Here is a 27,744-nt window from a genome sequence, read left to right as displayed (position 1 = left end):
GGTATAAAGCACCACCGAATAAATGATTTCCAACAGCAGCAAAATCAGTTTTATTAGTTCGGTAATTGAGACTATGTATTTGGCACTTTCTACCCCATTCACTGAGCACATTGATAGTTTATTTTTATGCTTTAGGTTTGTGTAAATCCTTGGGAGCCCCGAGGTATAAGCAGCTCAGCTAATCAACTAATTCCACTGGTTGCTTGAAAATAATAATAAAAAGAAAAACTCTTTTTATTTTTATTATCTTCTCTGTCTCTCCTGAGACGACAATAATTGCAATGGGCAAGAGTCCCTAAATTAAATTCCTCTTGGTTTCTCATACAACCTGGTTTTAGCAATACGGATGGATGGATGGATGGATGGATGGATGGATGGATGGATGGATGGATGGATGGATGGATGGATGGATGGATGGATGGATGGATGGATGGATGGATGGATGGATGGATGGATGGATGGATAGATGGAATAAGGATTCATAAAACTGCTCTAGACCTGCTCCTGAGAAATAAGTAATACATAGAGTTTGTGTTCTATCTATATTTGTTTTTTGAAGTGTTTTCTGTTCAGGCTTTCTTGCATTTATTCTTCTGTCATGTCATGTGGGGCTAAAGTATGAAGAAAAGAAGGCATATTTCAAAGTTATTTAGTGAAATGCATTTAAAAATGCATGAAAATGCATCCATGCATGAAACAGCATGCACTTTGCATTGCTCAAAATGGATTGGAGCTTTCTCTAAGTAAGTTATGTACTATATAATTTAGATTCTTACAATAGATATCATGGGGGTTAGTTGATGATTAACCTCAATCCACCCTTGACTGCTCCAACGTCTGACTCCTTGTCGGTTCTGTGTAAAAATCTCCCACATTTTTAGGGAAGTAATTGGTGTTGTCAACACTGCAATAATTTGCTCTCCAAGGTATAATTTTAAGAAATGTAATTAACTCTTCACATAAATAGCTCTCAGGCTAATGCCGAAAAAATTCCCTGTTTCTCAGGAGGATATGCGTTTCCAGAAATGACAGCGTCGTGTAAGCTTTGCTTCTAAAACCCTGTATGTTATTTATAAAAGGACCAGGTCGACTGGGAATTTTTTTTGCGTATTTTCTCCACCTGCAGAAGCTGCGTAGCGGTACGTCACGCAGCGTTTCTGCTCCTCTTACGCAATATGCGCATTGTCTCCTCCTGTCATCTCGGCGCACCACCACCCTGGTTAGTGCAGGGAACTATTTTCTCTCATCACCGCTCGCTCCTAGAGCTAACTGAACATCAAAATGGGGAACAGAGACGACGAGTATGACTTCTTGTTCAAAGGTGAGTGAAACAGACGGAGGTTAGCGTCATTTTAAAGGCTATTCTCAAAACTAGCATGCTAGCTGCGTTATCGTCGCTGGTAAACATCAGCTAACGGTAGCTAGCCGAGCTGTTTTCGTTGCCCGTTGACTCACTTCCCCTGTTTAATACATCCCTTATTAACAGTTACTTTAGGTGTGGCAGTGCTCGTTTTTGTGTTCAGGTCTGACTCTTTGTTTTCAACACGTTTTAGAGAAACCAGAGCTTTTTGTTTTCGGTGAGGAGTCCTGGAGGCTAGTGGTCAGGAGAATAGGACTACAACACACTTGCTGTATTTAAAACTTTATCATCTGTCAAAACCAGACTGTGGTTCCAATCACGCAGTAAAATCTTATTCAGAGGCTCGCATGGCTTATTTTTGCTGCTATATCTTCTAAAACCTAGGTTTTTATTTGCTTTTTAAGAGTTGCTTTGTTGGATACTTGATCCCTGAGGGAGGAAACTCACTCCCTGTCAAAGGAAGAAAGAGGAAACTCCATTGTTGTTTTTTTTCTGTCAGGTTTCTAATTACCTCTGATCACAGGTACTTTCCAATCTGTCACTTCTCTCAGTCTGATGACTACAAGCTCCTTTCTTCACCAAACAAAGCTGGATCTCATCACTAAATCTGTGTCACTAGACCTATTTTTTCTTTCTGGAAGTCTAGTTTCTTGAAAACATGTACAGTATATGCTGCATATCCACATCTTTGTTTATTATAAAACTCAAATGAAGGGTTTCACAGTGAAGCTTGCCTTTCACCCTGTCAATGCATTATTAATATGGGGCCCCAGTCTGCTGCAGCCGTTTGGACTCTGGCTTCAGGATACTGATGACTCGTCAGGATGACACAGGAACAGAAGTCTTGAGAAAGCGTTGAGTCAGATTTCTCGGAGCGCAGGCCTTTGGCAGCTCCTTCCTGCCTGATTCCCAACAGGCCAGAGTCTGATAACAATCCCTCTGCATAGGGAAAGCAGAGCTTTCCGGCACTTTCCACTGTGTGTTTCCAGTCCAGGTATGAGGCGGTGTTAGGCCTTCACCTTGAGTAAAAGTTTCGTTGCATTACCACAAAAAGTGAAAACAATTAGCATTGTCTAATAAGTTTTATTTTTTTTAAGAGAAACTGTAGCTTGCAAGGCTCTCCAGTAGCAGTCAGTGTTTTACTGAATCTGACATTGACAAAGCCTCTGACTGAAGACACTGTTGATTTATGACACCTGCTGTCTTATGACTGTCATGACATGCCAACAGCTCAATATCTGTACAGCAGCGACAATATCTGACGGTAACCTGTCCCGAATAACATCATCAGGTGTCGACAAGCACAGCTGATCCAGCTCCTTTGCTTTGGCCGCTCCTCCATATTGTATAAACAATGTTAATATAATAGGAGACGTTGATTATTAAAGTTGTAATATTATAGTTTTTCAACTACATATCTATACATTAAAGTAAAAATATAGAAAACTGATCAAGTTAGCAGTAGTTGGATATAAAACAATCAACCTTTTTGTCATCCAAATCTATTGAGGAACACTGAGGATATTACAATTACAAACCGATATGGAAACGAACCAATCAATTTTGCCAGAGATCTTTTTTTTTTTACAAATTGGAGTAATGAACTAAATTGATTGCATTGTTTGATAACCTGGATAAAGTACTCTGAGATGACATTTGTTGAGGATTGGATGTAAAAGAAAAACCTCCGAATTAAATCAAAATCAGAACAAAGAACTTTCTTCATTTTGAATCATCAACAACAGCACGTTTTGATGCACATTTTTCTCTTTAAGATAAATAAAAAGTATGAATTATAACAAATGCTTTTGTAATTCCTTTATTTTTTGATTTAAAACAATTTCCTCTATAAAAGAGCTCGCAGCAGCCTTTCTTCACTTTTATGTGTTGCGGTCCATAAAATAAAAAAGTCAGAATTGGCCGGTTAGTCAGACGTCAAAGGAAGTTGGTGTTTATCTTCCTTGTAAGAAATGGAAATATGTAGTGACCATTTTTCAGCCAGCTGACCAGCAGTACGCAGCAACATATGAGAAAGGGGTACGCTCCATACAACTGAAAAAAAAAAAAAAAACTCCCTTTAAAAGCGAGTTAAAGGAAATTAGTTGCAGATATTTATCGCTACAATATAAGTTCTAAAATGTCCTCACCTCCCTTTGTGTTTCGTTTCCAGTCGTCCTTATCGGAGATTCGGGCGTGGGGAAGAGCAACCTGCTGTCCCGTTTCACCCGGAACGAGTTCAACCTGGAGAGCAAGAGCACCATCGGGGTGGAGTTCGCCACCCGCAGCATCCAGGTGGACGGAAAGACGATAAAGGCTCAGATCTGGGACACAGCGGGACAGGAGCGCTACAGAGCAATCACCTCAGCGTGAGTTTGTGTTGTATTAGTCTTTTGAAAGCAGTTGCTTATTTAGAAATATGCTTTCTGGTTAATGATTGTAGCTCAGCAGTTGGTGTTTATTCCTCACGCAAATGAAATCTTCGTCCTCCTGTAACTGTCGTTTTGCAGATTATTTCATGTTACAGTCAAAGTACAAGCCTACATGTAAAATATTTCAGATGAACATTTTATTTGTCGTGTTTTTTTGTTTTTTTTCCCTCCCTCGTTCAATCTTCCTTTGTTGCCCTCGCCAGGTACTACCGGGGCGCGGTCGGAGCGCTGCTGGTCTACGACATCGCCAAGCACCTGACGTACGAGAACGTGGAGCGCTGGCTGAAGGAGCTGAGGGACCACGCCGACAACAACATCGTCATCATGCTGGTGGGGAACAAGAGCGACCTGCGCCACCTCAGGGCCGTGCCCACCGACGAGGCTCGAGCCTTCGCGGGTAAACGACGGCGGGGGCCGCGGCGGAACGAGCACGACCGAGCCGTGCGGAGATATTTAAAAAATGTCCCCCCTTTTTCTCTCTCCCTACGTCAGAAAAGAACACCCTGTCGTTCATCGAGACGTCGGCGCTGGACTCAACAAACGTAGAAGAGGCGTTCAAGAACATTCTAACAGGTGGGAGAAGCGAGACTCTGCAGATTTGTCTCCAGAAGGGTTGAGAGAAAATGAAGGGAATACAGAATCCGATATATTTGAGTATGACAAAGTATAAATGTTGCGATAAGGAGGTTTTACTCATTCAGTCGGACTCAGCAAGGCGACGCGTTTTAAAAATGCAGAGATAAGCAGGTTTAACAATGGGCTGTACCAAACTTTGCTGTGGAGAAAACTCAGTTGAAGTATTTTTCTCATCTACTTCCCAAGCGCTTTCCCCTCCCAGGTCTATTTTTGTGATTAATAATGCATGAGATGCTTACAGTGGGTGATCAGGTTCTGCTGCAGTGAAGATAACCAAGAAAGAAAAAAAAAGGATGGGTAGATAGAAATGCAGAATATGGTTTGATAAGTCAGATGCGAATGTGCTGGAGGTAAAGCTTCCTGATAATAATACGGAATAATCCTCTGCATATTCACTTGGTAAAAAGATGACTTTATTACCTTAAAGTGTAGTTCACAACAAAAGTGCCAGTGTTTTTGCCCTGACTGAAACAAAGAATCGGATTATTTGTAATGAATCGTTTATTGAAATAATCTCCAACTAATTTAGCAATTGATTAATCATTAACTGGAGTATACAAACTCAAAGAGAGGCCATTTTCTGAAGAAAAAAAAACAATGAAAAAACAATATATTCAGAGCATTAATTAAACCAAACCTGGAAAAAATATACATTTTGCATTTTGGATTAAAAAAAAAAAAAAAAAGCTTTTTTGTCTGTAATTGTGTTATTAGAACTTGTCAAGTTTCAGTTTTTAACCAGGACAGCAGAATAATTTGCTTTCAGAAACATTTGAACCATTGCTTTTGAGCAGCTGTCCAATTATTAATCGATTAAACCAGATCAGCCACAAACTGCATTGATGTTAAATCAAGCAGAAAGAGTTGAGCCTTTCACATGTTGATGTTAAAAAGTGTTTTTTTTTAGCTGCAGACGCATCGACAGATGAAGTGTTCACTAAAGGAATGCTGTTGTTTCATATTGGTCAATAAAATGTTTATTTGCTCATTTAAAAAGTAAATTGAATGATTATTTGAACTATTTATATCCATACTTTAATATATTTCTAATATTGTTTAGCAAAAGCTTAAAAGAAAAATCTACAGAATGTAATTTTTTTTCTTGTCAAAATATTTGCTAGCTAAAATAATCTTTAGTTGCAGCCCTAAAATATTTTCACAACTAAGGAAAGCGCTGAGAAATTACTGAAATGTACTCCGACTCTGATGGCCTTTCCCTTCCCATAGATGAGCATTACTTTAACTTAAAAAAAAAATGTTTTTCTTTTCTAATTTCCCGTCTCCAGAAATTTACCGCATCGTGTCACAGAAGCAGATAGCCGACAGATCTGCGCACGACGAGTCTCCGGGCAACAACGTAGTAGACATAAGTGTCCCGCCGACGACCGACGGGCAGAAGGGCAACAAACTGCAGTGCTGTCAAAGCCTGTGACGCTCAGCCTGAAGACACTCACCCCTGCACCTCTTCCTCCTCCTCTTCATCACGCCACCAGTGCACTTTTATTTCCCACAAAAGCCAGCTCCTTTTCCTTTACCTCGTTCCATTTTCTTATTTTTTTTTTTTTGGCACTTTTTCTGAATCTGTTTCCTTTTATTTTGTAGAAGTACTTTCAAAATCACTTGTTGCTCTTCTCTCCCGCCATGAGGGATTTATTTCAGAAGCCTTTCATGTCCATGCATCGATCATGGAGTCAGTGAAGGAACGAAGCCGCTGCCTCCAGGCGCAGCGAGGTTAGGAAATACATTTCAGCGGTCGCCACTAGGTGGTGCTGTGCAAAAACGAACTAAATAAGAGTTACTCCAGCCTGACGAAGCAGTATTATGTATTTGACGGTGTGCTTCTTACTTCCATCTGTCATCATGCCAAAACAATATTCTCATTAAGTATTTATTAAAGAAAAGTTGGCTTCGTTTGTCATTGTCTTACTTTCAGGTGAAGAACTGTGTAAATTTACAATAAAACTCTTGACTGAAGCACTTTTTTTTTTTGGATGTTGTGTGTCCTTTCTGAAAAAAACATTTTCTGCTTTAATGGAAATTATGCATACGTTATAGAGCAGGCCAACCTTAAAATGAGAGGTTGGTATTTTATTGTTGAACAGTGAATGATGGTAAAAAACACTGGAATAATAGCATTTGGTCAAAATCTCAATCTTTTTTCCATTAAGACTGTAGTGTTTTATGGCATTTTTTAAAGGAACAGTGCATGTTTTATTGCAGTTTTCGCTCTGAGGGAGACAAAATGGCCTGGACAGACTTGATGTATCCGAATATGTTTAATGCAAAACATAAAACTAATCCCAGGTTAGTTTGGTGTCGAGAGCAGCTTGTGAATCATCTTCCTGGTGTTTTTATAAGCAGTTGAAACGCTTTTCTGCGGAGTAAACAAAGAGCTGTTTTCAGAAGTTAAGTCAGAAATGAAAAGAGGAAAAACAATTTGGAGGTCTCTGTCTTGCTGGGTAAGTAAAACGTGTCATAAAAGTCTGAACTAAGTACCTCGCAAAAGGCTATAGAAAACTACACTAAGAAAAAATTTTCCACATGTTCCTCTGCATAAAATCCGGTTGTTCTTTGAATGTGTTGGATTGTTGGAAAATGTTTTGAAAGAAAGGAACGCAGCAGAGTTTTGGACAAGTTTAAACCAGTGTTAGATTATAAAATATCTCTCACAGTTCAGCTGGATCCATCAGCTAAAAACGGAAGACTACGGCACAGCTTCAAACCTTCAAACGCACTTAAACTTTTTGCAAGATATGGCCCAAAATGATTAACTCATTGCAGGCCAAAAAACATTTTTATTTTTAAAGATAAAATAAGTTTATTGAGAATATTTTTCTTTATGCAAACTTGAACAGTCAAATATTTTTGTGGGAAAAGAATGTGTAGATCATCGCAGATCCAAAACTTCAAAAGGGTCTCGCATGTTTTAAATTAAAAGAAACATTTGACTCATTTATTTTTGGGCTCGTTTAAAGAAGATTGAAAAAGATTTAGATTTTTTTTTTTTAAAGCAGTAAAAACATGATTTAGATCACTGTTTTGAAAACACTTGATGTATCTGGCCAGGTTTTAATAAGGTAATTAAAAGCAGATTTGGGTGCAAAAGACGACGGATAGACGTGGTTTTGTGGAGATTAACAGGAAAGCAGAAAACCTGGTTATTAAAAGATGAACACTTTGTGTTTTATCCAACATTTTTGAGGAGATTTTCTTTTGTGGGTCACAAGCAGAAACCCAAACGGTCAATATATCACTCAAGAGGAACATTTAAAACACAACAAGCACCAGTAAATGAAATGAAGAAGCTCTGTGTGAAGTCTGTGTTTTTAAAGTGATAAAAGCTAAATGGTTAAAAGCAATTTTTATAGATTAGAAATTTTGCTCACATATCAAGTCAGAAGTTTAACTTTTTTTCATTTAAAAATTGACCTTTTCAAGCAATGGGTCAAAATCAGAGTAAATATTTGAGGATTTGGGGAACAATGTATCAAAGTAGCCTGAAAAGGCCGAGGATACAGAAATGTGTGTTTTTTTTTTCTCCCCTCGTTTGATTTTGTTTTGTACTTCCTGCCTTCAACAACAGCAGCAAATCTGATACTTTGAACTCCAACTAAGGAGCTTAAGCAGAGGACAGAATGAGAAGCTGTGACTGATTTTATAGTAAAACCTGAGATTAGCGGTTTGTTTTCCATCAGGATTAGCGAGCAGACGACCCCCCTCCCTCCCCTCACCTCTCTGTGCCAGAGTTAAAGGATGAGATGTAAACAAGCTTACGGAGCTACTGGGTTATTAAAACCAGAAGACGCTTTTGCTAGAAGCACAACAACACAACCGGCGACACTTCCTAGATTAATACCCACGCAGAATTTATTATTACATTTTAGCAAACAATTCTTGGCTGATTGAAGGTACCAGGATTTAAAAAAAAAAGAAAAAAAAAAAAAGACATCCTGTAATGTATCAGAAAACACCGTAAATATTACAAAGAACTGCAACTCAACCTATGGAGTACAAACAACCCTGTCTCTTTAAAAAAAAAGAAGCAAAAAACAAACAAACAGGACAGAAGTGTTAGAAAAACAAGTGACATTTACATTATTTACAATCTCTTGGGTGACATTTTATGGGTTGAATACACAGATTGACCACAGCGCAGAGAGAGACGCTTTAGGGGAGCGGGTGATGATTTTTACATCTCTATGGCAACGCCGTAGCCAAAATGGGGGCAGTTTTGCATAATTTTCAACGCACTTAATACAAGAAAAAGTCTGTCCATTTCTTTGTTGCTCAACAGACTGGCAGCCGCTGGTGTTTACGATGAGCAGGAAATCACAGCCCCGACCCAGTGAAGTCTCAGCGAGGAGATTAAATGCATTTTTAATAAAAAATAACCAGTGATCAAATATTTTTTTCTGGTAGAAGCTAGTGTAAACATTATTGGAATATATATGTAAAAAATAATAATCAAATACCCTTAACACACTTTTCTCTTGTACAAAATCTCAAACAGAAGCAGTTTGTGGCACAAGATCAAAGAGTTTCATCCGCCCAGTTACTGTAAACTTAGTGTTTAAAACCAAGCTTTCCCTCCTGAAACTGCAACTACACTGCGCTTGGAAAAATAGATCCATCTACAATGTAAACATGCACGATCACTTATGTGATAACAGCAAACAAGGTCGTCTGATCTAGGTGTAGGAAAGATATCTGGATAAAAACTGATTTATGGCATAAACTTTACTTGATGTTTAAAAACTGACAGCGTGGTTGAGATTTTTATTTTTTTTACTGTTTGGACACATTTTTGGTTTCATGGGTGCTTCAATAAATATAAGAAATGTTTAAATTAAATTAGCTGTAGAATACCAGCAGTGGATGCATCAGCCTATATCACAACAGGAATGCTTTATTCTTAAGGCATTGTGTTTGTGAAGCTTTGAGAAACAGGTGATGGACATACTGTCAAAAAAGACGGATGAGTTTATATATATATATATATATATATATATATATAAATCATTATTAAAGGAAAACCACAAAATATTGTAATATCTAGCTAAGTTTATAGCTGACGTATTAAACTGAACCCGTTGCCGCTTTTCACTCCAATTCGCAGCTCCGCCTGCGCCGGCATTTATATGATCCCTCTAGAGCAGATGTGTCAAACTCGAGGCCAAATCTGGCCCGCCGTAGCTTTTTATGTGGCAAATCACATCAATAAATCCCTCCAGTTTTTCACAAATCCTCAAAATTCACCTAAGAATCAACAGATCCGCACGTCGTTTCTGATTTTACTGCAATTTTTTCTCAAAATTGCTCAAAAACATTGAGTTTAAGTGACTGCTGCCACAGCCGATGTCAAGTAAGAAAAAGTTACATTTAACATCACACATCAACTCAAATATCATAAGAATTCCTTACAAATGTTTCTAAATTAGCATCACAAAATGTGTGATTTTGATTACAAAAAAGCCCCAAAAAAACAATCAAAATCCTGGAGAGACATCCATTTGTTAATATTTTAACAGTTTAGTGGGTTTTATCAATGCATTCTGGCACAACCTGCCCTTTAAGAACATCCAGATTTTTGATATGACCCAAAACGGAACAGAGTTTGACACTCCTGCTCTAGGAAGCTCACATTCGGAGAATACTGCACCAAGGTAGGCGTCCACACCACCAACCACTAGACTGACCATCCCAAAACTGATTCCTACAGCAACGTTGAACTCAAACCCTAGAATATGCTTCTGCAATACTACTGTGGGTTAAAAAAAACAAAAAAAACTAAATTATATATATATGTGTGTGTGTGTATATAAAATGTTCTTTTAAAAGCTGTTTTAGTTTCTGTCTCTCCAAATAAACACCGACATATTCAGTGCTGATGATACAAAAACCTTGCTGGCAAAGCCGGCTTCAGCTGGAAAACAGGAAACGCAGTCGAACATGAATTTAAAAATACACCAACAGAAAAATAAAAAAAAATCCTAAAATCACTAATTGTGAGGTTAGCATGCAATGCATAACTGTGCATCTTAGTATCTTTGCTTACAGTAAAAGCCTCAATTTCCACAGTGTTGTTATTGCACAATGTTACATAGTCGTCCCTTACTAGACCGGAAGTTAAAAAAAACAAACAAATAAAAAAACAAAACTGCTGCAGTGAAAAATCTGAGTCGCGCGTTAACTCAAACTCTGGGTTGTGAAATATAAATCAAAAATGGGAGGGTTTTTTCCCCCCCAACCTGCTTCGGTCACAGTAATATGAGAGCACACTCGTGCGGCAGTGAGTTGCAAACGACAGAGAGGCAGGCTAACGCACGTCAACACAAAACACCCCGCTTAGGGTGCAGTTACCGTTTTCGTCACACTGAGAAATCGTCCTGCAGAGCCTTGCAAAAAGGTTTCCTTTAAATACTGGTAAGACGACACACACTTACAAACTGGGTGTCTTTTCATGGCAGCTGGTTACACTTTCATATGTAAGGGTATCACAAATGTGAACTACATTTTTCAGATTTTTGTTCACAATCGAGGGTTAATTTGGGGTTTATGCCTGAATGTGCAACACTTCAGGGTAAGAGAGGTTGCCAAACTGTGGGGGACGATTATGGAAATCCATTTATGGTTAGCAGAACCGCTCATCATCATCATCCTCACATCCATCACGATGAGTCAGAAAACATGTACGCTTCTGAACATCACATGCCATCTCCCAGTCTTCTTTCTGTTTTGTTTTTTTGCATAAACTTTATCAAACATCCAGTGATTAAAAAACCCCAGAAGGACTCGATTTTTAAATGCGTTCCTGCAGAACGCATTTGTCAGATGGAGTGGAAAAAAATATGCAAACAAGGAAGAAAGCAATATAAAGTAAAACAAATTTAAAAAAAAAGAGCCCAGAAGTGCTTCTTTGAAGTCCAGCCAACAAACGTGATGCAAGCTTCCCACACGTCTCCATCTGCTCTCATACTATACTCTGACTGGCAGACTTCTTCAGTTTGTTAGAGAGCAAGGAATGCTGGGAAGAGCTGGACTCCTTGGCTTCGGGAATGAGAAGACGCACTTTCTGATTTGTTCTTCTCCACTCGGAGTAGAGCTGACAGTGGTAGCGGAAAGAGACCTGGAGGACGGAAACGCGGAAGAGACATCAGCAAAAGGGACGAGGTTTTTTATTTTTGTTTGTTTTGTTTTTTTGCAGCTGGGCTGCGCCGGGAGTCATGCTCACCAGGGTCCAGAGGACGTAGATGGTGAAGAGGGCGATGGTGAGCGCGATGAGGCCCACGGCCTGCAGCCAGCTGCCCATGTGAAGGTGGTCCTGAGCCCCCCTCAGGCACAGCCAGCCGGAGATTGCCGCCAGCGGCGTGATGAAGAGGAAGCACACCATGTCGCAGAACAGCGTCCGCTTCTCGTTACGAGGGCCGGGGTCCTGCAGCCACTGTGGAGCCGGGAGGTGAAAGGTCAAAAATGAGAGTGGAAGAAGAGTGAGATTGCAGATCTTCAAGCATAAAGTCCCGCGCAGACGTGTTCACACCCCTACGGAGATTTTTCTCATCACCTAAACAACCACAAACTTATTGTATTTTATCAGGACGTGTGACTCGACAAAAAGTGACATGCAATTGTAGAAATAAGGAAAATGTAAGACATGAGTGAACAATACAAAACATTTATATTTAAAAATTGACGTTTACAAATACTCTACAGTCAAGCAGAGAGAAAAAAAACGGGGAAATTTCAAGTATGTAGAGACGTTACTTCAAAGAACCCGAGAATAAAATGACAACAAAAAAGTGGAGCAGAATTCAAAATGCGCGCTACATTTTTCACACTTATTTCAGCTAAAGTATGACAAAAACATAGGGGGAAAAAAGTGAGAGGAATAAAACTTTTGTAAGGCCAACGAATGAAACGAGAGAGAGAAGACGGATGCAGACGGCGTTGGCGACGGTTACCTCTGTGAGCGGCTTGGGTCGCCTCTCGATGCTGAACTCTGTGTGACAGAGCTCGCAGTAGCTGGTGTTGGACGACGACAGCCACTTCTCCAGGCAGCTCTTGTGCACCGTGCCCAGCGTGCCCGTGCAGTCGCACGGGGACAGGAGACCCTCGCTGCTGCCCCCCTCGTGGCAAATGCGGCAGATGGGACCGTCGCTGATGCAAACGGACAACATTCGTTCAAACACAACTCCTCCTGCGTCCGGAGGAAACCGTTTGTCGCCGTTTTGAGAATGCGTGACATGTCCGGGTCTCACCTTTGTATGCTCATGGGTTTGAGCACGGAGGACAGCAGCCGCCCGTCCAGCGCCGTGACCTGAGTGACGTAGAGGGCCTGGCACCCCTCGCCGCCCGCCTCCTCGACAATCTTCCACATGCCCGCCGCGCCGGCACAGTCGCACAGGGAGCCGGGCAGGTGGCAGCACCCGCCTGTCGTCATGGCAGCCTCGTCCGCCACGTCCAGACGCCGGCCGTACAGGCAGAAGCGATGGCGTTGAGGGTTGTAGGCGCCGGATGGTCCGAGCACGGGGGAATAACAATGAGCGCGAACGCCTGCTGCTTTCCACCAGAGAACAATGACTCTACAGAGAAGCAGAAAAATAAATTCAGTTTGAAAAAAAGTCCTGGTCTTTCTCAGTGGAAGACACATTTAAAAAGGAGCTAAACTAATCAGAAAAAAGAAAGACAGTAATGCATTATTTTCTCAAATGCACCAGATTTATACATCTCAAAAAACTTGAATGTCACTGAAAAAATATTTACCACTTGCTGCAGAAACTGAAACTAATTTACAATATAGAAGAGTGAAATATTTTACAGCTTTATTTCTTGTACTTTTAACATTTATGGCTCACAGACAGTGAAAACTCAATATTCAGTGTGTCAGAAAATTAGAGATTACATAATAATAAGTTGGGGGTTTTTTTTAACAGAAATGTCAGGATTCTCATAAGGGTGTTCATTTCCATGAACTCAATATTTTGGTTGGGCCTCTTTTCGCATGAATTACTGCATAAGTGGCGAAATGCCGAGCTGGAAAATGAAGTCGGCGTCTCAACAAAGCAGAAGGAAGCATGATGTTCTCTAGAATTTCCTGGCAGGCGGCTGTGTCGACTGTGGACTTGATAGAAACGCAGTTGGCCAACACTGCATTGACCACAACTCGCCACCGACTGTGGAAACCTCACACTGGACTTCAAGAAACGCGGAGTCTACGCCTCGCCACTCTTCCTCTTTCATTTGGGTCTTGATTTCCAAATGAAATGCAAACTTGACTTTCCTCTGAAAACTGAACCACCGAGCAGTAGTGAAGATTTTTCTCCTCAGCTCAGGTAAGACACTTCTGACTTTCTGTGTGGTTCAGAAGTGGCTTGACGAATGGGACGTTTGTGGTCTGTGTGTAAAATTCATCTGAGCATTGAATCCCTGAATGGATTTTGCTCCTTTTACACCTTTCCTTCCACCGAACTTTTTATGAATATGCATTTATACACAGCATTCAGATCAGCTTCTTTGGTTGTGGACGGGTCAAAACTCTGAATTTGAACTAAATATACGTCATATCACAATCACAACTCTGAGCAAGTATTAAATTAAGTGAACCAAACTAAAGTAGCTCAAGTCAACCCAAACTAACCAATCAAGTCAAATAAACAACTAAACCAGGAATCCAAGTGGACAAGAGAGGGGAGGGATACATTTTGAAAATGTTATGAAACATAATAAATTTAGGTCATGATCATCAAAATTACAAGAAATAAAGGCTTAAAATATGTCACTATGTGTGACTAACGTAGAAGGCCTGGCATTACTCATTTCTGAAATGAGTGACAAATTATCAGGAATCTTTTCATGATATTCAGTTTTTTTTTCGATGTACCTACATGGTTTTAGGGGTTGTTATTGCACAAATGAGGAGACTCTATTCATTTCTTTTTTATATAAAGAAATGAATTATAAGCATTCAGTAGAATAATGTGCTGCTGCACGTTGTAAATAAAAACAAAATTCATTAGTGAGCAGCTAGAGATCTGGCACAAAAACGTTACCCCGGCTTTACTCTGTTTACAAAAAAAAAAAAAACTGTTCATTTATTTACTGGAAAAGAAAGGAAGAAAAAAAAACCCCAATGCTTGTTTAGTACATGAACATCAAACAATTCATTTATTTTTGACAGTTTCAGTCTTTTTCCTCTCGTCTCCATAGGATTACATATAACACTCAATACATTCATTTTTTCATAATTGCACATTTAACAGACAACTCTTAAATAAGCTGATTATCCTTTCGTTTATAAAAGAAAGCAGAATGTCAAAGAGGGATGATGTTCTGATGAATAACCACATGAAAACATCCACTGGGCTGTTTTCAGTTCCATTTTTTGTGCAAACAAATCTGAATTAAAATCCAAGTAAATGGCATTTTACCAAACATAAAAATCTGTGCTTGCATTACTTTATTATCAAAACAAACACTTTGTGTTTGATCATGCTATATATTTGTACTAAACCGGTTTTTTTTTTGAGTAAATGATGTAAAACCGGGATATTTTTACTCAATATTCCCAGTCCACATGTGGGAAACCATGAATGCATTTCCTGCCACGTCAGTGGACACATTCTTCTTAAGAATTGCTTTGCATCATCTATGAGAAAGCTGGTATTTTGGAAACAGACCAGGGGTTTTCTTTTTTTTTTTTTTCCCAAAGCAGTTAATCTTTTCTAAAGACCAAATTGATGTCAGCAGCCATGACTGAGATGTGTGGCCCACTGATAACCAGCTGCCTGTTTCCAGATAACCCACACAGGACCACATTTACGTCTTAGCAAGCAAATTGGGGTGTCTTGCATATCAATTACAAATGAACATGACTAACAGGAATATGTACTTACTGATCAATTTCAGCCTGGACGTGTATGTCTCACTATTTTTGAATAGAGGGGAAATAAATAATTTTTAAGGAAATCTACTCAGACTAAAACAAGTGGTATACTGAAAAAAAAAAAAAAATGAAGTTCTCCAATAAACCTGAGATCTATGCCAACATATATTAATGCAACAGCATCTCCACTACGGACCAGACAAAAGTCTCCTGAATCTACAGAGATACATGTAGGGTTAAAACATTTGGTTTAAGCTTCAGGGCCCAAAATTCAACTTCCTTCCTGAATTATTGAGCAAATAAGTTGATGCCTTACTTTGTGCCGTTGCTCGTGTAGACTGAAAACATGGGGCCACGATTAGGACAGTGTCACAATCCTTGACCCAGATCAACAAAGAGGTAACCCTCCCCCACCCCCACCCCTCTCCAAAACAGAAACAACAGCTAAACCTAATTATTTACTGTCCGTTTCGACTCGGGCCGCGTGTAAACACTGGGATTAAACCAGACACTTCTAGTTTTAGTTAAGATAAACGCGTGGATTTAAAGACAATGAGGTACACTGGTCGAAAACAAAAAGAGTAGTGAGCGTAAATGGTAAGGTGGGTATATTTTCTTTCTGCTCTGGCTTTCAGCGGCTTGTGTTACAGATGCAGACAGATGTTGGGGCTTTGACACAGGCTATTGTCTGGAGCTCAGTAGCGGCGTTATGATACCGAAAGCATACATAAGCAGGCAGGCAATGGCTCATAAAGAAAATTCCTGCTAATAGCTGAAATATTACGCAACATTAACAGCTTCTTTATGTTTTCTGGTTAAAAACAAACGTGTTAAATAGCTGAGCTGTGTTAGCTAGCTGTCAGTGAGCGGCTGCTAACCACCCCGTTAGAGGCTGTAAGACTTAGAAGCTAACAGCTACTCACCTTCTTCGGTGTTCAGTGACTTTTCAGGGCAGCTTTCATCAGCGCCCCTTTAACCTCGCTTTGTCTCCTCACTCCATTTTCACTGTAGGACGGAAGGAACTACAAAACAAGGGTGCAGCAGCTCAGCTAGAGCTGTCTGAGCTGCGCTAGCCAACCACAGCACCTCCCTGTCTCCCTCCTGTCAGCTGATAACTCGGCCCAGACCAGGCTTCCGCTTTCCTGGGGCTTTAAATACTGCCCCCGAGGATCATCATCATCTTCATCGCCTTCTACAGTCTGGATCTGCCGGCAGGGAAGGCGTGCACTGCCCAGAGGAGTGATGGTGGATGACAGCGGGGTGTCGGAGGGAGGGGTCCGGACACATGCTCATCAGAGGGAATAAACAGGGACATGGGCTCAAACTGTCAAAACAATTAACTGCGCCCATGTAAACATTTAGAGCCATCAGGACAAAGGAAGGCTCTTTATGACTACTATGACATATGAGGACCATTTGGAAATATGATTCTCATGAATAGTTTAATACATTTGTGGTTTTTTTTTTACAGGGTTTTGTCAGACTTTGAAGTGGAGGGAAAACAGTACCTGGTTTTCAAGACCTGAAAATGTTGTCTATTCTCTTTAAGAAAGATGAAACTCCGTAAGGAGTCTGTATGTTAGACACTGATTCTTGAATGAATTTTAGATATAGACTTTGACTCTTAACTCATATGCTCCATGTTTAGGGTTGTTCTGCTGATGAAAAATCATGATGTGGATAAAGGGTGCTCAGTCTGATGTCAAGTGTTAGCTTACCACAACCAGATAGGATGTTAGACAGACAGAGTGCCTTTCTCCACATTTGTAGTGCTCCCTACATGTGGGAAGCTATTACAAGAACTCTTCATGGCTTTTCATTACCTAATCCAGCTCTAAATTTCACAACTTTATCCCTGACCCGTCTGGTGTGTTCTCAAGCAAACCTCTCTGAAACCTTCACAGACCGCTGATGATAAACTGGCCACAGCACCGCATAATAACTGCTTCCCATTCAGGCAACGGCTTTACACACTTCTTTTTATTTCAGCATCTCATGAGCAGTGTCAAAGAAAACTGCTCACTTGGCAGGCATTTATTTTGTGGAAATGTTAGATCACATTGGATAAATTGTACAGTTTTTTTTTTTCCCAACACATGAAAAAAAAACAAAACAACAAAAACACATTTTAACCATTTAATGAAATTAAGATTTTGTGTTTTCAGGTCCTTTTTTCTCAGATAGGTGTAAAAAGTTAAAAGGCTGAATTTGTTGTGACTGAAATGTCATCAGATTAAAACAGATTTTAAATCCAATCCAGTTTGATATTTAACACATTCAACTGACAGCAAAAACTGCACACACAAAAAAAGTGTTCTTGACTAAGTGTTTGGAAATGGTGATGGGACGTGTTTCTGTGAAATCGTGGGACATTAGTGCAAAAACATCAAAGTTTGATCTCAGCCAGATTAAGATAAAGGAACAGGAATCAGATAATCTGATTTCACATATCAAGCAGGCAACAAACCAGCTCATCTACGGAGCATTACCCATTGTTTATTTTGTTTTTTTAGCAGTTTACCTGGAAAATGCATGAGGACTGCAATAGTTTCCTTTGGTATCTTTGTGCTCTATGATCAACACACATCCAGAAAAGACACACACATACAATTAAAATCACAGCATTTGTTTCACACCTGCCCACATTAAATCAGTCAGTCACAGCCAGTGTCGCTAGTGGCTCTTGCCGATTTCACACCAGGATGGGCAAAAGGGACTCAAAGTAGCAAGCAGAGATTTCAGACCTTCTTTCTCCTTGGCTCCTCCTCTACAGCAGGACAGGGCAGAATCAGGTCAACCACACAGATGAAGAGTTTCCACTGCAGAAAACTGTGTCATGAGTCTTTATGCAGACTAGGAAGAGACCTGCTGATCCCTCGCCAGTCCCTCGACGGGAGCGGGTCAATAGGATCGTCGTCTCATGAATTACAAACAGATTGTAGTTTACTACAGGCTCCGCCTGCTTAAAGCGCCTTTCACCCAGCCACACCAAGGGAGAAAAATATCTAAGATGTTTTCCTTAGAAATCAAAGGAAGATCAAAAGGAGAAAAAAAAACTGCAAAAAAATGAAAGTCAATTTAAAGTTTTGACATCCCAGCTGTTTTGAGAACGCAACGAGAGCAGCATGAAAGTTGAAATGAATCAGGAAGGAAAACGGAAGAGGTAGACAGAGAACACACGAGGGGTCACAGGCTTTGACAACAGGGCAGTTTGTTCCCCCTCTGCCCATCCATGGTCGGAGGGACGCTGATGTCCACGACGTTGTTGCCCGGAGAATCGTCATGGGCAGATCTGTCTGATATTTGCCTCTGAGATACAATCCGGTAGATTTCTGAGGGGGGATAAATAAAGAAAACAACAAGGATGTGAGAGAGTGAAAATGGTTTGTATCAAACTGAATCGTTGGTGAATCTCTTCTCCTACCTGTGAGAATATTCTTGAATGCTTCTTCTACATTAGTGGAGTCCAGGGCTGACGTTTCAATAAATGACAGAGTGTTCTTCTCTGAATATAAGAGAAGACACAAAGAGATGAAAATACATCTTTAAAGTATGTTTACGGTCATTAACTTCAGATCCAGCCATTGACTGGCTTTGTCTGCATGACCACACCAGCACAAATCGTGCATCTCATAACTCCCTAACGAGCTACAAATGTTTTTAGACGTTTTTAAAGGCTGAAGGCTGTAGTGGTCTAAAAGCATGGAAGTACTTTGGTACTAACAGTTTACATATATAATTAATACTTTCAAGTATTTTAGCATTTTCTTGAATACAAAAACTTAAAAAGGTTTTATTATAAATAAATAAAATAGATGGGTGGCTGGATATGGCGTTTAAAAAAAATGGGACAAGTAATAAAGTTTGAAACAATTCTGTCCTCCCAGTCAGTAAATAATAATCATTATGGCTCTTTAGCATCTAAACACAGCCGAGCCCGTAATAACAAACATACTCATTAAACAACTAACCAGCGAAGGCTCGAGCCTCGTCGGTGGGCACGGCCCTGAGGTGGCGCAGGTCGCTCTTGTTCCCCACCAGCATGATGACGATGTTGTTGTCGGCGTGGTCCCTCAGCTCCTTCAGCCAGCGCTCCACGTTCTCGTACGTCAGGTGCTTGGCGATGTCGTAGACCAGCAGCGCTCCGACCGCGCCCCGGTAGTACCTGGCGAGGGCAACAAAGGAAGATTGAACGAGGGAGGGAAAAAAAACAAAAAAACACGACAAATAAAATGTTCATCTGAAATATTTTATATGTAGGCTTGTACTTTGACTGTAACATGAAATAATCTGCAAAACGACAGTTACAGGAGGACGAAGATTTCATTTGCGTGAGGAATAAACACCAACTGCTGAGCTACAATCATTAACCAGAAAGCATATTTCTAAATAAGCAACTGCTTTCAAAAGACTAATACAACACAAACTCACGCTGAGGTGATTGCTCTGTAGCGCTCCTGTCCCGCTGTGTCCCAGATCTGAGCCTTTATCGTCTTTCCGTCCACCTGGATGCTGCGGGTGGCGAACTCCACCCCGATGGTGCTCTTGCTCTCCAGGTTGAACTCGTTCCGGGTGAAACGGGACAGCAGGTTGCTCTTCCCCACGCCCGAATCTCCGATTAGGACCACTAAACGAACCAGGTACACATGTTAAAAAGCCATGTTGTTATGTTGTGGAGGGCTGCTGGCACACACTGGTTAAATTCAACCCCACCCTGATCACGTTGGCGGATTTAATGGGCTTTGTTATAAAACTGTGATGACAGCCTCGTGCTTATCTCATAGACGTACATTTATCAAAGTATGTAGTTTAATTTAGCTCCACACTCAGAAGCTGTAAAGCTTACATGATGTGTGCTTAGATGCACCAATTAATAGACAAAGAGATCAGAATCAGCTAATTTTTCTTTATTGCCTCTGATCTGGGAGCAGCGCATCAACTACTGGAAAACCCCACTCCCCAAAATTATAGGAATAATATTGTAATTCCTTCCGTGATGCTTGGTTCACAGAGTTCATCCGCCGTCGAAGAACCTGCAGCACACTTTCATAATGCATTACAGCCATAATGAGCATAATCTGGGTTGTGTCACTACCTGCTTCGTTGCACATGCGATTTGTTTTACATTGTGATTTTGAACCATCCTGTGTCTTTTTAAAAAAAACAAACACACAAATGACTCATTAGTTATATCAAAATGACAAAGTTCGGCTTCTTGGAAGAAATTAATAGGAAAAGAAAAAAGAAGGATGAGTCAGGACTTCTCACAGTACAGTAAGTAAACATGAATCAGTTAGGTTTCCGTAACGATCTCCAATATTTTTGAGGTTTGACATGACAACTTTGACTATGACTGGTTCTGAGCTTTGTTTTATTCTGAGGACGTATAAAAGTGCTCCAGCTCATCACTTCCGTTTGAGTTTCATAAGCAAACAGGACATATGTTTGGAAATTAAAGTTTTTATCCCTGACAGCATTAACAAACAGTAATCTAGCTTATTTTCATGTTGCTTTAGGAGTAATGGCTTCTTCTTTGCTGAATGGCAATTCAGGCCAGGTTGCTGTTGGAATCATTCTGGATTCATTCTCTTTCCAGTTTCAGCTGGAAAGAGAATGAATGATCTAAAGTAAAAGATCTTTGACAGATATTTTACTTTAGTTCTGGGTTTGATATATACATTTCACACCAAAACAGAGAACACAGAATCATCTCCCTCCTGAGCAGTGAGATGGATGGATTCCTATGGTGTTTCTACATGTACATTGCAAACAAACGAGTGAATAAAAACTTGACTTTGAAGAAAGTAACACAATTATCTCTCATTTTTCAAGTATCTGACAATAGAAAATAGAACCATCTGACCTAGAACTGGAACTGTGTAATCTGCTTCATGTCCAAGATATAAAACGTAACGTTTGTTTTTATACAATGTGTTTCAATATCTAGCTTTAACTGTACATATCATAAAGATGATGTGATGACGTCTTAAATACATACTTTAATTTTGTTAATAAGGCTTATTTAAGGTGTAGAAACTTCAGTTAGCAACAACATGTTTAACAGAATGAGCAATGTCAAAAATTGGAGCGTTTCAAATTATTGTTTTTGAAATGAGAAGCAGCTAATATGTTAGCAAACAGCTTTGCATAAAACAAATTACGAGCAAACATTGGACATCACGGGACTTCCTTTACAGAGACTATAGTTCACTCCACAGACAAGCACTTTGATGACAATGTTAAGACAAAGATTATGCGATTTCCAACCGAAAATGCTATAAACCGAATTACTTAGTTGTCTTTTCATATGCCACTTAGTGTTCAAGCTAACTTTAGCATCTCTGCAGCTGACTTCCTCACAGTTTGCTAACATCACGGAATCACAGCAAACACGGTCTGTCCGCCGCCATTCACCCACTTTCCAACAACCAATTACCTTTAAACAAATAGTCGTATTCATCATCTCGAGTTCCCATGGTCGACGAATATTTTTTCAACTTTGTATTTCCAACAAATATCAACAATTTTCTCCGTCTGCCGGGTAGCTAGCAACCTGGCACCGCCTTCAAAGCAAGCTAACAGCACGTGAGTTTGGAATCCTTTAGTTTGACCAATAGGAAGGCTAATCCTATTGACGGACAAATCTATGAACCAATCAAAACAGTTCTTTGAAGATGCCAATCAAACTACGTAAACAACGGAGAAGACGACAAGGTATTACTGCTTTTGTTCTCCTGACGTCCTGAAACGTTCTTGTCAGTTTTTTCCTGATTAAATCAAGTTAATGGTCCGAGAAAACATTGATGTTTATATTTTGACTGCTTTCTTTAATACGATATTTTATTTTGTATATGTTGCATATGTGACCCATTGGCAACCCAGTGCTCTTACTAAAAATCAAACATCTGGATCCTTTTAGAAAATTGCATGGTATTACACTACCTTTCAAAAATATTCATAATCTTTAAACTTTTCGCATTTTGGGACGTCACAACCACAAGCCTCGGTGTATTTTATGTACATTTAATCTAACAGTCCAACTTACATGACATGACACATAATTTTTTAAATAAATTTGAACATTCACAATTCCCTCACACCCCCACAAACAAGCCTGAAAGTGTGGCAGGCATATGTTCTTAGTGTCCTTTTAATCTGATACCCGGAAATAAAACTCAGTGGAACCAACTGCCTTTGGTCTGTCTGTATGTAATTACATCTCACCATAAGTAAAAGCTATTGTGGAATAATCAGCTGAGACTAAATTTAGCTTCTGTTCTACATGAAAAACATAGTATGTGAAGGAAAACTAATATAGCACACCAACCCTTGCAAATTCATTCTGAGGAAATATTTGCTTCAGCAAGTACAAGGAAGCCGGTCAGTGTTGACAGGATTATTTTAAATGGAGCTAATGAGCTCATGAAATATAGGGCAATTCATGAAGGAAATGTATCTGAGGCTGAAGAAGACTTGAGACTGGGACAAAGGTTCACTTCAAATGATTCAAATCAAAGCATCATATTTAAAATGGTTAAGTCAGAGACGCATGCGACTTGCACACTTGAATTATAGCAAAAAGTTAGTTCCAAGAGGCATTGACTTTTGGGATAGGTTGCAGCCGAGTAGAAGCACACACACTTTTCATACCTTTCAGAAGTTCACAAGTATACGGCACTTTCACATAAAATCCCATTCAATTAAGTTTGGGGTAATGTAAAAAAAGTTAAATTTTCAACTATTTTATTTTTATTTGTATGAGTGCTGCTAGATGTTGTAATTACATTTTTCTATAATTTCTGCTGGAATAAAGAAAATCTAAATATTTTCAAGCATGCCAATGATTGTTGAAGACACAAATGCAAGATAATAAATCCAATACGGAGCATGTGTCTGCTTCGCTGCTTTTAATGCCACTATTTTTACCTTTATACTTCATACACTATTTTCATATGACTACATCCCTCTTTAAAACTTCTGCTTTAAGCACCAGAACTAACAATACTCCATCACTAAGAAGTATTTATGAACAAACCACCTATTGTGACTACGAGCGAATTATTTCCCTCAGGAATAAACGCACAACATCTTCTCCATGGACAATTCATAGAACTGCTTTATTTCATATTCATTCTGATTGAGTCCAAACACACACACAGCCATCTATTTACTCCCATATATAAATAGATGAATGTACACAGATATACATAAAATACACTTTTCTGATATGCATATTTATTTGTGAAATCATGCTATGTCTTCTGCAACGGACTCTCCCTATCGGACGAGGGCACACGGCGATTTGAGAACACAAACACGACACGGCTTGAACAGTTGGAAGAATCCCTATTCGATTTGCATGTACGATAAAAACCCACAAGTCTTTCAGTTTCAGAAATCATACAAAGGAACAGCTGTGGGTTTTACGCGCCGTAGATGTACAGCAGCTGCATCTTGACAGACACACTGAAGAATGTGGTTTAAATTATGTAGATTGCAGCCATGCAATCGCTTCTTACCCAGCAGCAAAAATAAAACCAAATAAAAATAAGATTCTCCGATTCAAATGGAAAATATATTTGTATATCTTTATATATGTATTTATAGATTTATGTACATATTCTCAAGAAAACAGCAACGAGGAAGGAAAAAAGTAAATAAATACAGGAATACAGGTGGAAAAAAAGATATATAAAATAAACAATAGACCCACGTGTAAAACTTTCAGATAAGGCAAAAAGAAAAAAACAAACAGACTGTACAAAAATAAAAAAATGCTGCTGTGGTCTTCATGTGACGAACAGCAAACTGATAACAACTGGCCACTGCACATCAGGAGAACAAACGGATTTCTGTTTTGCATCGCAGACGTCGACGGGTCCTCCTTTACGCTCACGAGCGCATGTAGAAACCGGCTGAAGGAAGGAAGTCGCTCTTGAGTTTGCGAAAATGTTTTTAAGTTGAAACCCAAAGATGTGAAGCACAGACCCTACAGCAGACACTAACATTTAAAATGATACACACACGCACGCACAGTTGTAAGATAAATGTCAGCATCTGTGTGAGAGAGAGCGAAAAAAACCCCAAAAAACAACTACAAGTGCATCTCAGTAAATCGGAACATTACGGATCATTTATTTCAGTAAGCTGTGACTTTCCTGTTGTAAATGGGTTCATTACACGCACAGTGATGTATTACATGTGTTTATTTGTGGTAATTTTGATGATTATGGGTTTCAGCTAATGAAAACTAAAGTTCAAACTCAAGTTATGTATGACGAAAAAAGAAAAATAAAGCATATGATGCCCAAACAAACAGCTTCTACATGCACTGTGTAGTGTATGAATGAAATGCAAAGGTTTTCTTTGCAAAAGTTACTGCATCAATGCAGCGTGGCATGGAAGCTATCAACCCCTGGCTCTGCGGATGTGTGATGGAAGCCTTTCACAAAGGCCTTCAGGTCATCTGCTTTATTGAATCTTGTGTCTCTTCTATCAGAATTTAGAGAAACTGGATTTTTTTTTCTGCAAACCATAACCTTCAAATTTAAACAGAAAAATATACGTTTGAAGTACATTTCAAAATATACCAACCCCCCTCCCCCCCAAACTTTTTGACAATGTTCTGATTTACTGAAATGCAGCTGTATGACTTCTGCGTAATGTGGTGCGTGTTTTATTTGGCCTCCATCACTGGTTCATCGCTCAGGTCCCCGTATTAAGTGCAAACAAAGTTTAGCTCATTCACAAACTGCGTCAACGCGGCAATGTAGTGCGTTCATCCAAATATACAGATAACAGCTACGATATTGACTGCAAACACCACAACTGATAGTCTACAACTACAAAACGTCGAAACCGTTCACTCGGTGGGTTTCTGATGCGAGGAGGGGATTGCTAAGAGGAAACATGTCACTGATATTTACCCACCCGTCATCCACCGTTCGAACTCTGAATCCTTTTTTTTTTTTTTTTTTTCTTTTTTCCAAAAGGTGGGGCTCCAACTGGAAGACACTGCAATGGAGTTTAAAAAAAAATCTTCTCTCATGACAATGTCTGTAGCTTCCATGTGGCGAGTGACGTTCAGCTGTGTGAAAGAAAAATCCCTGTTTGTTTCAGCTCACTGAAAAATGTACCAACTGCATTTAAATGGCTAAAATCAAAGCTCTTTGGGTGCATTTAAGAAAGCTTTTTGTAAAGGAAACCCTCCTCCCACCCCCCGGGACTATTGGGCGAGTCCTAAAGTGGAACACACTTAAAGAAAGATATGGAGAAACTAATATAAATTACATCTATTGTGTAAATTCACAAAGACTTTTAGCTAAACCTCCCGTTTTGCTCCTTCTCTTATAAACTACGCTGCATGTTTTTCCTCTTCTAGGAATGTGCGAATGACAGAAATGTGCTGCCGATGGTTTTCGATGCAGAGCCCTGCAGGTTTTCTCACTGAATTCTCTCAAATCTGTTTCGAGTTTACACCATTTTAACCCCGCCGCAACATTTGGAGCTAAAGAGGCTCTCAGCCGAAGAACTCGGCCGGACACGAGGCTGCGGTCGACCTAAGAGGCGTTTCGCTCGGAAACCTTTCATCGTGTGACGACGCACTTACGCAGTTCGCCATTTGGAGATGGTTGTTTTCTTTGTTTGATCTAATGAGGACTTTTTTTTTTTTGGCAGTGCCTTGGCAAAAGTATGTACACTGAGATTGAAGATTAAATTGCACACAGATGGACCTTGTTTACATGTTAGTTGAACAACTGATTACGCAGAGCTGGACTCGTATGCACGCCACGATTTCCAGACTGTTATTCGAACGATGTTTTCTAAATCATGTATCAATTTATCTTCCGCTGCACAATATGCAACAGACATATATCAAATACCATCCAAGTAAAAATGTTTTCGGTTGTTAAGACACAATGTGGGGGAAAAAATTGCAGTCAAATGGATCTCTGCAGGCTCTGGTGGTTATATTAGGACAGGTCTAATCTTTGACAGAAACTGTGGTTTAATTCCCATCCCTTGCCAAAGTAGGAACCTGCACTGGCAAAGCTGGTCGGTTGGTTTTCCATAGTAATCGCTCTAGTTAGGTTGATTGTGGTTCTAATGTTTCATTTTATTTTGCTTTATTTATTCAGTCACATATTTTTCTGTCGTTTGGTCTCAAACTGTTTTTCTTCCTTCTCTATTTCCATTATTGTCAGATGTTACATTCAAGAAGACTGATCGTTTTTCTCTTTTTAGAAGTGCGTCGTATGTCCTGCAACCTAAAAATGTAACATTGCAGGTGCAAAACCCGTTGAGCCGTCCGTTAGAGGACGAGTTAGGTTTTGTCGCCCTAATAAGCAAAATTAATCAAGGAGCCAAGCTGGCTCTTTAGAGTGCAGAGGTCGCTGAGCCGTCCATAAAATAACCTTTAATTATGGGTTTGAAGCATCCTCCGGCAGGCGCAAAATTAAAATGCGAAACGGTGAAATGAGCCCGGAGCCTGGGACATAAAATCCATGGTGACATTGCTGGAAGGAGCAAATCTGTTAAGACCCAACAATGTTGACTCAAATGTAAAAGTGGTGCTTGAAGAGAGCACTTCTTGAACGTGAACCTCTGAAATGTGTCACCTGCCTTCTTCACACTTGTCTTTACAAAAAAAACGGTGCCTAACTCATTAGCTGTCTTGTACACCGCGGATGCCCAAACGCATCAGGGCGTAGGAGTACGGATATGTAAACAAAGTAGGTTTCATGTGTTTCCAGAACCTCCCGGCCTCTGTGGATTCAGTGAGAAAATCTGTTTAAAGTCTGTTCAGAGGGGCCGATTCAGAAGTGGTGTTGCATGTATGTCAAACATATACTACTACAGCCTTTCACAGACTATGTCACACATATACAGAGAGATAAATCCTTAAATCGATATAATAAATTTCATCTGTCGAGGGTGAAAGGCAGGGACGGTTGGACATCAGTAAATTCATCCTTTTCGGGTGTTTTTTTTTTTCTTTTTTTTTCCCTCACTCCTCAGGTGTTCATGTCACTTTTTCCTCCGGATATGCTTACAATCCTGCTGCACGCAGAGATCGTGCTTCTGCTGTTGCGGTCTGGACCTCGGACTGATGAGTCTTCTCTTCTGAGACGTTCACTCCCCTCTTTCTCTCTCCCTCCGTCTCTCTCTCTCCACCACAGAAACAGGGTTTACTGCAGGAGACAGACAGAGACATTTGACGTTACCTAAACGAGGGTGGGAGCATAATCTGATCTGGGAAAAACAAGAGCATAGAAGTCAAACATTTATAAAACCTAAAGGAAATGGGAGGATAGGAAGGTGAGCGCAGGAGCGGAGTTAAAACAAGGCATGCAGTTTTTTTTTGTTTTTTCCTTCCTGTGCCAACCTCTGAAACATTCAGCATTTTAGACCAGAACGTCATGTAAAAGATAAAGTCACGG

The 27,744-nt window shown here is 39.9% G+C and overlaps 4 protein-coding genes across 6 annotated transcripts in view; 1 reads left to right on the top strand and 3 right to left on the bottom strand.

The window, feature by feature from the left end:
- The first annotated feature begins 1,150 nt into the window (after window positions 1-1,150).
- LOC106949674 (ras-related protein Rab-11B) lies at window positions 1,151-6,402 on the top strand. Its single transcript, XM_015036094.1, has 5 exons — window positions 1,151-1,321; window positions 3,531-3,726; window positions 3,993-4,186; window positions 4,282-4,362; window positions 5,712-6,402. The coding sequence occupies exons 1-5, from the start codon at window positions 1,282-1,284 to the stop codon at window positions 5,855-5,857; spliced, it is 657 nt and encodes a 218-aa protein (XP_014891580.1). The 5' UTR covers window positions 1,151-1,281; the 3' UTR covers window positions 5,858-6,402.
- A 1,868-nt stretch (window positions 6,403-8,270) lies between these two features.
- marchf2 (membrane-associated ring finger (C3HC4) 2) lies at window positions 8,271-16,912 on the bottom strand. The gene is made up of 5 exons (XM_015036092.1): window positions 16,228-16,912; window positions 12,681-13,004; window positions 12,384-12,579; window positions 11,657-11,866; window positions 8,271-11,551 (listed from the first exon to the last, which is right to left on the bottom strand). The coding sequence occupies exons 2-5, from the start codon at window positions 12,860-12,862 to the stop codon at window positions 11,396-11,398; spliced, it is 744 nt and encodes a 247-aa protein (XP_014891578.1). The 5' UTR covers window positions 12,863-13,004; window positions 16,228-16,912; the 3' UTR covers window positions 8,271-11,395.
- A 353-nt stretch (window positions 16,913-17,265) lies between these two features.
- Window positions 17,266-21,886, bottom strand: LOC106949673 (ras-related protein Rab-11B-like). Its single transcript, XM_015036093.1, has 5 exons — window positions 21,741-21,886; window positions 19,736-19,931; window positions 19,276-19,469; window positions 18,729-18,809; window positions 17,266-18,636 (listed from the first exon to the last, which is right to left on the bottom strand). The coding sequence occupies exons 1-5, from the start codon at window positions 21,778-21,780 to the stop codon at window positions 18,491-18,493; spliced, it is 657 nt and encodes a 218-aa protein (XP_014891579.1). The 5' UTR covers window positions 21,781-21,886; the 3' UTR covers window positions 17,266-18,490.
- Window positions 21,887-23,402: 1,516 nt separating this feature from the next.
- Window positions 23,403-27,744, bottom strand: part of pip5k1ca (phosphatidylinositol-4-phosphate 5-kinase, type I, gamma a) — a 60,137-nt gene continuing 55,795 nt past the window's right edge. For all 3 annotated transcript variants that reach the window (XM_015036091.1, XM_015036088.1, XM_015036090.1), the window contains one exon: window positions 23,403-27,495. In XM_015036091.1, coding sequence (XP_014891577.1) covers window positions 27,493-27,495 — 3 coding nt within the window. In that variant the 3' untranslated portion in view covers window positions 23,403-27,492. The remainder of the gene's footprint in view (window positions 27,496-27,744) is intronic.

The sequence above is a fragment of the Poecilia latipinna genome, unplaced genomic scaffold (assembly GCF_001443285.1).
Source record: "Poecilia latipinna isolate Pla-1442-1.1 unplaced genomic scaffold, P_latipinna-1.0 Scaffold357, whole genome shotgun sequence".
Classification (NCBI taxonomy): domain Eukaryota; kingdom Metazoa; phylum Chordata; class Actinopteri; order Cyprinodontiformes; family Poeciliidae; genus Poecilia; species Poecilia latipinna.
Note: the sequence above shows the minus strand (reverse complement) of the source record. Positions and strands in the feature narration are given on the sequence as shown.